The sequence below is a fragment of the Rhinichthys klamathensis genome, unplaced genomic scaffold (assembly GCF_029890125.1).
Source record: "Rhinichthys klamathensis goyatoka isolate OS25496 unplaced genomic scaffold, OSU_Roscu_1.1 h1tg000223l_1, whole genome shotgun sequence".
NCBI lineage: Eukaryota > Metazoa > Chordata > Actinopteri > Cypriniformes > Leuciscidae > Rhinichthys > Rhinichthys klamathensis.
In genome coordinates, this window is record NW_026606747.1 from 2988480 (window position 1) to 2999260 (window position 10781).

At 38.2% G+C, this 10781-nt stretch overlaps 1 protein-coding gene across 1 annotated transcript; it reads right to left on the minus strand.

Moving 5' to 3' along the window:
• Nucleotides 1-3720: 3720 nt before the first annotated feature.
• On the minus strand, nucleotides 3721-4727 carry LOC130097717 (uncharacterized). Its single transcript, XM_056264658.1, has 2 exons — nucleotides 4620-4727; nucleotides 3721-4494 (listed from the first exon to the last, which is right to left on the minus strand). The coding sequence occupies exons 1-2, from the start codon at nucleotides 4692-4694 to the stop codon at nucleotides 3847-3849; spliced, it is 723 nt and encodes a 240-aa protein (XP_056120633.1). The 5' UTR covers nucleotides 4695-4727; the 3' UTR covers nucleotides 3721-3846.
• Nucleotides 4728-10781: the final 6054 nt, after the last annotated feature.

The following is a 10781-nucleotide window of genomic DNA, read 5'->3' on the forward strand; positions in this document are numbered from 1 at the left end:
ATGGTAGAGTCAGAATTTGGCGTAAACAGAATGAGAACATGGATCCATCATGCCTTGTCACCACTGTGCAGGCTGGTGGTGGTGGTGTAATGGTGTGGGGGATGTTTTCTTGGCACACTTTAGGCCCCTTAGTGCCAAATGGGCATCGTTTAAATGCCACGGCCTACCTGAGCATTGTTTCTGACCATGTCCATCCCTTTATGGCCACCATGTACCCATCCTCTGATGGCTACTTCCAGCAGGATAATGCACCATGTCACAAAGCTCGAATCATTTCAAATTGGTTTCTTGAAGATGACAATGAGTTCACTGTACTAAAATGGCCCCCACAGTCACCAGATCTCAACCCAATAGAGCATCTTTGGGATGTGGTGGAACGGGAGCTTCGTGCCCTGGATGTGCATCCCACAAATCTCCATCAACTGCAAGATGCTATCCTATCAATATGGGCCAACATTTCTAAAGAATGCTTTCAGCACCTTGTTGAATCAATGCCACGTAGAATTAAAGGGGAAATGAAGCAGTCAGTCAAGTTTACATAATTTACAAGATGGATTACCACTATAATCAAAAATTATAAAAGAAACATGACAAATGTTAACATATAAAAGAAAAAAGAAACACCGTTATATCTTTCGAGCGGCAAGGGCGCCGCCATTGTGCAGTATTATAACTGGTGACGTCACGGGGTTGGTTGGCTCCGTGCTGAGTTCAGTAAAATACAGTGAAAGATGCATGTAAGCTGGTCGATCCAGCGAACAACTAACGTTAGGTACAGTCATTGTTAGCTAACAGCTGTAAGCATGAACTAGGTAATGATAACTTAGTGTTTAGCTAGTGAACTTTATTAGTACCAGACAAAAAGACGACGTCTAACGTTAACAAACTGCACATGGAAACATTGTTCGTGATGTCTGCAATCATATTCCTGTCTCTTGTCAACACTATGGTCAAGATCAGCGTCTTGACAGCAGATGGATCGTGCTATCGTGGCGTAATAATCTGTTTGGTTGTAAAATGTATTACCTGAATGAAATGAAATCGAATGTATCGTCCTGTGGAATCATTCATTCACAGACAGCAGAAGATGTTCAACTAATAAAGATCTTCATCGCTGGCAAACAAATTGATAGATTTGCCGATTTGCTTTCACTAGACTGTACTGTAGGTCCACGGCCACTTCATCCAACGCTCTTGATGTTCTTAAATCTTCCTGTTACAACTCAGAGTCGAGTGTGAATAGAAAGCGCGTAAGTGATTCAGTGCGTGCAGAAAACTGAACAGATCATTCAAACTGATTCGCGAACCGATTTAGACAGATCTGCCAACTTGTTTGATGAAGTCTTTGAACATAAACGACAAAAAAAAAAGAGTGATTCATTTGTAAATTGAGCATCGCTCGTGCCCATAAAAAAAATATACAGCCCAAATGGCCCAAATCTCGTTATATGCAGGGATGCAAACGGCGCACTTTATTTTAATGCAAACATGTTGTTAAATGCGCAGTTTATTCCTAGCGCGCTGTATCTTTTTTATGGGCACGAGCGATGCTCAATTTACAAATGAATCACTCTTTTTTTTTGTCGTTTATGTTCAAAGACTTCATCAAACAAGTTGGCAGATCTGTCTAAATCGGTTCGCGAATCAGTTTGAATGATCTGTTCAGTTTTCTGCACGCACTGAATCACTTACGCGCTTTCTATTCACACTCGACTCTGAGTTGTAACAGGAAGATTTAAGAACATCAAGAGCGTTGGATGAAGTGGCCGTGGACCTACAGTACAGTCTAGTGAAAGCAAATCGGCAAATCTATCAATTTGTTTGCCAGCGATGAAGATCTTTATTAGTTGAACATCTTCTGCTGTCTGTGAATGAATGATTCCACAGGACGATACATTCGATTTCATTTCATTCAGGTAATACATTTTACAACCAAACAGATTATTACGCCACGATAGCACGATCCATCTGCTGTCAAGACGCTGATCTTGACCATAGTGTTGACAAGAGACAGGAATATGATTGCAGACATCACGAACAATGTTTCCATGTGCAGTTTGTTAACGTTAGACGTCGTCTTTTTGTCTGGTACTAATAAAGTTCACTAGCTAAACACTAAGTTATCATTACCTAGTTCATGCTTACAGCTGTTAGCTAACAATGACTGTACCTAACGTTAGTTGTTCGCTGGATCGACCAGCTTACATGCATCTTTCACTGTATTTTACTGAACTCAGCACGGAGCCAACCAACCCCGTGACGTCACCAGTTATAATACTGCACAATGGCGGCGCCCTTGCCGCTCGAAAGACATAACGGTGTTTCTTTTTTCTTTTATATGTTAACATTTGTCATGTTTCTTTTATAATTTTTGATTATAGTGGTAATCCATCTTGTAAATTATGTAAACTTGACTGACTGCTTCATTTCCCCTTTAAGGCAGTTCTGAAGGCGAAAGGGGGTAAAACACAATATTAGTATGGTGTTCCTAATAATCCTTTAGGTGAGTGTATATTAATGTACAGACAAAACATGTGGGTAACTGGGAACATTAAATGCATAAACCTGTTTCTGTCTTGCCTCATGAACTCTACCTGCTGCTCTGAGGTGGACTGTTGTCTGGACTGTCCGGTGGTGTAATTACGTTCTCAAGCCTGCTCTTTCTCTCTCTGCTATTCTGTTTTGCTTTCTTCCAGTAGGCCCTGTTTCTTCTTTTCTCTCTCTCACTCATATCTGCCACTGTCTTCACATTTCCTTGTGACCTGAGCCTGTGCTATGCTCTCTGCTCTGGATCTGCATCACGTCGAGCCCTGTATCTCCGCTGTCTCTCAGCTGCAGGGACCTATTTAAATGTATCATTTTTAAAAGTAAAATAATATATCTACATACATAACATATATATACACATGTTCAGTCCATATAAATAACACAGAAACAATTAATGTTCATGATATGCCATAGAGCACTGATGTAACTTAGTTGACAGATAGTTGACCGTAACTTAGTTGACCATAACTTAGTTGACAATTTCCATATTTCTTCCCCATAACAGAAATGGTGGACCTAGCCTAGCTAACCACATGTCATTTTTTTGAGCAGGTTAATGAAAGAATTCAACACAAAATTTCATTATAATAAATACAACTTTTTAGCCATGACAATGTACATAACATAGTTGATGGTTAATACAGTTTTTTTCAATTGTTTACACGCAATTTTGAAAACCGGGTTCTTTTTTTCAAAATATAAGCACAATTATCCAAACACCACACTCATTTTGCATAATTCCTAGATTGTTTGCAAAATGACACACTTCTGTCAAAACATACACACTTCAGTCAAAAGATATACACATATTTGTGAAAATGCTATTAGTTTTCATTTAACCAACACAGTCCTCCATGATCAGACACTATTGCAGCCAGTTTCACACTGCTGTGATAAATAAAAAACACATTTGTAAAAAAAACTATTTTTAGGAAATAGTATGTGCTAGATTTTCGGCCAGATATTGTTATGTAAGGGATAATTTAGATGAAAAAAATTGTGACAAACGCACAACATTCTTCATGATTAGTTTGAGATATAGGGAGAATGTACACAAATAGGCCTACTATAAACTTACAAGCACTGCACAACACTGATTTCTGGAAACTCATATTTCAAGTATTTATTTACAGTATGTCTTACCAAGTAATCAACCAACAATGAAATCAATGAAACATTAAATCTGTAGACAAATAAAAATTACTGCATGAATTACAGTACATGCACTTTGACTCTGAAGAAAAGTAAAGTAAACAGAAATTACAGAAAACAACTGTAAATCCAACAAGAATACTGTAACTATTCATCTCTCCGTCTGGCTGGATCAGGCCATAAGATTTCATCCACATCACAGGCTATGTCTTCATTGGCAAGGCACCGTTGGAAGAATCGCCTTGTGTGACGAATCCACCCCTGCACAGAAGCTGCTTCAATAAGATCACAGGCCTGCTCCATTGCCTGAATGAGGGGCAAACGGTCATAGGGCCGCAGGTCGTATACCTTCCACCGCCACGCTGAAAAAAACTCTTCTATAGGATTCAGGAAGGGGGAGTATGGGGGAAGGTATAAGACTTCAAAATCAGGGTGATCATGGAACCAATTCTGGACCAGAGCAGCCCGATGGAATGAGACATTGTCCCAAACGACAATGTACCGCATCTGGTCCACTTGGTGTAATGCTGTGACAATCTCATGCAATCGGTCAAGAAATGCAAGAATTAGATTTGCATTATATGGTCCCAGATTTGCATGGTGGTGGAGGACCCCATTTTGTGTGATAGCAGCGCAAATGGTGATGTTTCCCCCTCGCTGCCCTGGCACATTGGTGATTGCCCTGTGTCCAATGACATTTCTCCCTCTTCTTCTTGTTTTCGCAAGGTTAAATCCAGCCTCATCCACATATATAAATTCATGTTGAATTTCTGCTGCATCCATTTGCAAGACTCTCTGAAACACATTACGTAAAGACAATAAGATGCTATTCAATATCTATTGCACAGTATTTTTTTTTTGTGACAGAACATTATGAGCAGTGCACAATACCACACCATAGTAAGATGAACAATACATACCTCCACATACTCATTGCGCAGATGTTTCACTCTCTCTGAATTTCTATCAAATGGTACCCGATATAGTTGCTTCATGTGTATTTGATTTTTCTTTAGGATTCGACCTAATGTTGACAGAGAGACTCGTTGGATGTTATTGAAAATATTGTCATCATTGATGATATTGGCTTGGATTTCTCGCAGCCTGATACAATTATTGGCCAAAACCATGTTCACAATGGCAGCCTCTTGTGCACGAGTGAACATAGGGCCCCTTCCACCTTGGTGTCCTCTACCCTCAATCCTATGTAAAAAAAAAAAAAAATGTATATGTATATATATATATATATGCAGCCTACTGTCAAATGTCACAGTAAACATTATTGATGACAAGTACAGCAAGCTACAGTTTCAATGTACTGTGTGGTTAGCTTACCTGTTTTCTCTACGAAATGTCCGAATTACTGACGCAACAGTATTTCTGCTGAGATTTGGTTGAACTCTTTGTCCAGCTTCCATCAGTGTCAGTCCATGGTTGATAACATGGTCAATAAGTGTTGCACGGATTTCTCGAGTCAAATTTGGTCCTCGTCTTCTTTGTTCAGGTTCTATCAACCCTTCAAGTCCTTCTCTACCTCTTCCTCTACCTCCTTCTCCTCTTCCTCTACCTGGGCCTCCTCTTCCTCTACCTGGGCCTCCTCCTCTACCTCCTCTTCTTCTACCAAGGCCTCTTCCTCGATCTCCTTCTCTTCCTCTACCTACTTCTCCTCTTCCTCTACCTACTTCTCCTCTTCCTCTACCTACTTCTCCTCTTCCTCTACCTACTTCTCCTCTTCCTCTACCTACTTCTCCTCTTCCTCTACCTACTTCTTCTCCTCTTCCTCTACCGCCTTCATCTCCTCTTTGACCTCCCCCTCTTATTCTCACTCTTCTTCTTCTTCTAACTCCTTCCATTTTTGTTGAAGACAGGTGAACTCACCTGCTGCCTTTTATAGCACAACTGAGTGCTGCGTTTTCAAATTAGCACATGTGTGCTTCCACGCCTGGTGGTTGTAATTATCCAATTCGTTCATTAGTGTGGTCATTGGCAATCCAGTGCTTTGTAATGACAAGGAAGTAACCTCACAATCCTTATCTGTGTCTAAGGTGTGAAAATGTGTTTATAGTTTTACAAATCACTGTGTGTAATGTTTTGCAAAAAGGGTGAAGCAGACATTGTGTGTAATGTTGTGGACATCTGTGGAGGTGTTTTGCTCATTGGAGTAGAATTTTGCAAGTTGTGTGGAAATTTGTTTTTTAGTGTGTAACCATTTGAAAAAAACTGTAATACGGCCGTTGACAATATGCTTTTCTACATCAAATACTAAAAAAACTGAGAGGAGACTCACCATGGTGTGTTTGAAATGGCCTCCACAGAGGAAAATGACATCACATGGTGCTGGTCACATGGTCTAGGGACAAACCATTTTTGAGTTGCTGGGGGAGGTTTTGTTTGTAACATAGTTGACCAACATTTTGTGGACACGAATAAATTAATATATTTTGAGTATTTAAATAAATAACTTGTATTTGAAACTATTATTTTCCTTTAATATTAAGACTTTTGTAAAAGATTGCAAAAAGAATTGCTTTATTTTTAATGATTTTAATGGACATTTTTGGACCCTCAACTTTCTCACATTGAAATCGGACATGGACAAAACTGTACATTTCGGGCCATAATGACACATTTTAAGCAAAATGAAGAATATATTGCACATATTGTCTGTGTGATGTTATTTCATTAAGCAAGTTTACACATAAAATGCAATTTGTTTGAAAAAATTTGATTGTGTAAGCATATAAGTATATTTAACATCAGTGGACATGCAGTGTACCCTAAATTATAGAATCACCCACTTATCACACAAACATGAAACATACGTCTAAAGAACGCTTTAAATTTCTACTTTTAAATAAAACAATTCACATTTAAAACAAATATTCTCCTGCAATGTAATCTGTCAAAAACTAAAGAGAAGTACAGTTTCTCCTGTCTCAGCTCATTATCGTTAATTTGTTCACACCCACTCGCAGAGCGCGCTATTCATAAGATAATGTGTTGAGGCCATTTGCAAAATAGATAAACGCCCCCAGGCAAATGCTGTAAACACACAATATTTTTTAGTCAGATTAAGATTCGTCTTGCTATGAGGAATAATCCTGGGACATTTATCACAGAAGGGCTGGTTTATTTTCACTTCGAGGAGGAGCAACAGATTCAGCTGAGAAGTGTAAGTGTTTTATGCTTGTGCTTTGTTCTAATCGCGATATAGAATAACGTTAGTGTCTGTAAACGGAAAAATAGCATAGCCTACTGTTTTGTGAATCATGTTTCTATGTATGTGTGTGTGTGTGTGAGAATGAATGAAAGCACAGATATGCACTTACAGACGAAATAAAAAAACATTTCTTTGACTAGTTTTGGATAAAGTTTTTCAAATCAAATAAGCATCAAATAAGCTTCAAAATAAAGACATCAAATAAGCTTATGTTTTGTCAATAAACTAATCAACTAAGATGTTTGTTCCATTGCAAGCTATATGAAAATAATGAATCCTCAACTTTGAAATATGTATGATCAATCTAAGACATTTATGGAAAAAGACTATTTTCTTTTCAAGATGTTTCCAACTCTAACTTTGAACTGAAATAAAACCATGTCTATATGGTGAAGGGTGTGTGATAGAAGTGTCCAGAGTATGCACCCTGCATTTTAAAGAAGAACATTTAATTATTTGCGATACATTATTCATTCACAAAGAATTCAGGGACATTATTCACGTCCCTAAAGGTTGGAGTTTTCCACATTTTTTAAATTATGGCATTAAGATTTTTTATTCCTCTTTTTAGTCAACTTTAGCATGGGTGTTTTCACTTATTCTAAGCAGTGTGTGTGTATATATATATATAATTAAAAAGCAATTTTAACCAGAAACCAGTCCTTTGTTGTGTATCTTTGGATTATGTTGTGTTGTAAATAAATCCAAACAATAAAAGCCATTCTTTTTTAAATCTCCTCATTCTTTGTGCAAGGCTCCTCGTAATGATAGGGCCTGATAGCACCTAATAGGGCCATTATGGGAGGGTCTTTGTCTTTCTCAGGTGTGAAATGCCATACATATTAATGAGAGATCATGCCTCCTGCATAAAGCTTTCTCACACTAAACACGTCATACACATTCTAAAAGACTTTATTGACTTATCTGAATGAGTAGTCAGGATGATTCTCACATAGTTTTGGAGCAAATATTCTAGGCTATGTGATACAATTTTCAAAAGTCTTGTGAAGAAATAATCAATATGTGTTTTGTGGCCTTATTTCAGAAACTTTTATTTTTAAGTTTTTCAATAACCATGCATAAATAATATTCTCTCAAAAATACAAACATGTAAATACATGTTGCTCAAAGATTATGGTAGCCCCGTTTGTGCTATATAGAATGAATTTACACCTTTGCCATTAACATGTTTATAAATAACTGAAAAAAGCACAAATGTCAGTGCATGTCAAAACATCCCAAGGGCCTCAAAAAACCCTTGGTCCCCAGAGGGTTAAACTTAAATTTAGCTTATCCTTACAATTTTGTTGTTTTTTGGGGGCGTGTTAGAGTGGGATTTTGTTAGGTGGTCCTCAGAAAAAAATTGGAAGATAAAGTGGTCCTTGGGCTGAAAAAGTTTGAGAAACACTGCTTTAAACTGACCTTGATTGTACTTTCAAAAGGCAAATGGAATATAATTTTTTTTAATCCACAGATTGACAGAGATGTTATCTTGCTAATGGAGGATTCAGCTCTGGCCAACTATATTCCCTCATATGGAGATAGACTTGCTCTTTTCAATTTTTGCCGCAATCAAAACCCTGCTTCCAAAAGGAAGTTGGGTCTGTTTGAAAGACTGAGAGAAAAGATAAAACTGAGAAAGCAATCTACAACTGAACCCCAATCTGAAGAGACACCTGAGACTTCTAAACCCAAATCCAGAGCCAAAGCAAGTAAGCGACAGATTGAAATTGGCTGGATTCATACAGAAAACAAAGAAACAAAACAGGTCAGAACAAAACAAGGAGGGGGTACTAGAACGGTTGCAATGGACATTAATGCAGGATACAATGAGATCCTTAAAGAAGGTAAATAACTTTTCTTCCCAGATGGAAATTCTTGTAAGGGTGATGAATGTGACTTCACATTTGAAGTTTGGGACTTCAGACAAAATGTTCTTCCCAGAGATGCATCCATTGGCACAATACATGAGACAGTGAAACTACCAAATTTGCACTTCTACATAGCTACTATGCCAAACGAGTCAGCTGACAGTACTTCAAATGAGTCTGAAAGTGAAAATAATGATGAAGCCAGCATCATCTCACTACAAAGTTATTATAGTGAAGATTTAGCAGACTCTTCTATGCCCACTAACAACTATACATATTCTTCAGTTGTTACAGATCTTCCAGTAGTACCAGGCTTGAATATTACATTAGCTGAGGAAGTTTTCATCATGGCAGATGATGTAGTGAATGACCCACTTAATATTTCTGACCCTGAAATCACATTTGGCCCTTACTCGGGAGATGAATCTGACCTGGAGAATACATTAGTTTATGTGCCTCCAGAAAGCACTGAAATTGGAGACTTTGACCAGGCAACTGGCATTTAGACGCTTATTGCCAGACAATTCAGCGGAAGCTGGCTGTGGGTCGGGGGTTCTCCGAGATATATATAGTACCTTCTGGCAAGAATTCTATGATCGTTGTACACTTGGAACTACAATGAAAGTTCCTTTAATTAGACATGATTTCCAAGCTGACTCTTGGAAAGCTGTTGGCAGAATTTTCCTGAAAGGTTACAAAGACTGCCAGTACACTCCAATAAAGCAGCCCTGAAACACAGGGCTTATGGCGGGCATACACTGTGCGACGTCTGTGCGATTTCGGCAAGGTACCAACTCACACTGTACGAGTAGATCGCATGTGATGTAAAGCCAAAGCTCACGATTTACGTGCTCACACTGTACGGTCCGATCGTCGAGCTGCGACTTGACTGCTCGCACTACACGTGCGAAATCAACACGTAGGATCCCTCAGAACCCGGATGTTTGTGGCTGTTTCAGAATAAAAATGCTGTCCCGTGAGAAACGCGCTGCGTTGGTGATATGCGCAATTCTGTGTGCAGAAAAGTCAACCAAAAAAAAAAGGCGTCGGCGTATCTGGACGCGCAGGTGGCTCGGAAGACGTGGCCAATATGGTTTATCCATTTTGCAACGCGAACTGGAGGTAAGCAGGTGTTTTCTTCCCTCTTTTCTTTTTCTTTCGTTAAAACATCTGTTTATCTATTATTGCTCATGCACCTTAAAATCTTCAAGTGTAATGCACTGCAAAAAATGCTTTTCTTACTCAGTATGATTTTCTTCAATACTTTTCTTTTTCTTTTTGTCTTGTTTCCAGTCCAAATATCTAACAATTCTTAAATCAAGAACCATTTACTAGATGAGTAAAATTACATAAGATATTGTGTCTTGTTTTCTGGGGGAATTAATCAAAATTAAGTGAGTTTTTGCTTAAAAAAAGCTACATTGTCTGCCAATGGGGTAAGACTAATGTTAATTCAAATAGAAACAAGGTTATTTTTCTCACCCCATTGGCAGATAATTTTGCTTGTTTTAAGCAAAAACTCACTTAATTTTTATTTATTTCCCCAGAAAACAAGACTTTTTGGACTTTCATTTTACTACTTTAGTAGCCTAAATGCATCTTGATTTAAGAAATGTTTGATATTTGGACTGGAAACAAGACAAAAATACTAAGTAAGAAAAGTGTTTTTTTTGCAGTGTGTAATCCATACACAGACCGTTAATCTACAGTTGTCTTCCCAGTTTAGAGCACAAAACAGTGATACTACCCTATCTACTGCTGAACAAGTAGTGTTTTAGTCAAGTGGCTCAACTAATAGTCTGTATTATGCTGCAACGCCTGATGTACAGCCTAGAACATCACTTACAGTATATTGCTTTTAGCTATGACACTAGATATGAATTATATCTTTGTCTCCAAATCCTGTTTCTGTTTGAACTCTATTCCACTGATTATTATGTCAGCTTATGATATCAGTGTGCCATTTCTTGACTAGTTATCATGTTATGTAA

Coding starts and splice junctions, on each gene's coding strand:
- LOC130097717 (XM_056264658.1), bottom strand. CDS start 4,694: ATGAAGCAACTATATCGGGTACCATTTGATAGAAATTCAGAGAGAGTG. Junction 4,495..4,619: donor TGCGCAATGAGTATGTGGAG/GTATGTATTGTT, acceptor AATGTGTTTCAG/AGAGTCTTGCAAATGGATGC.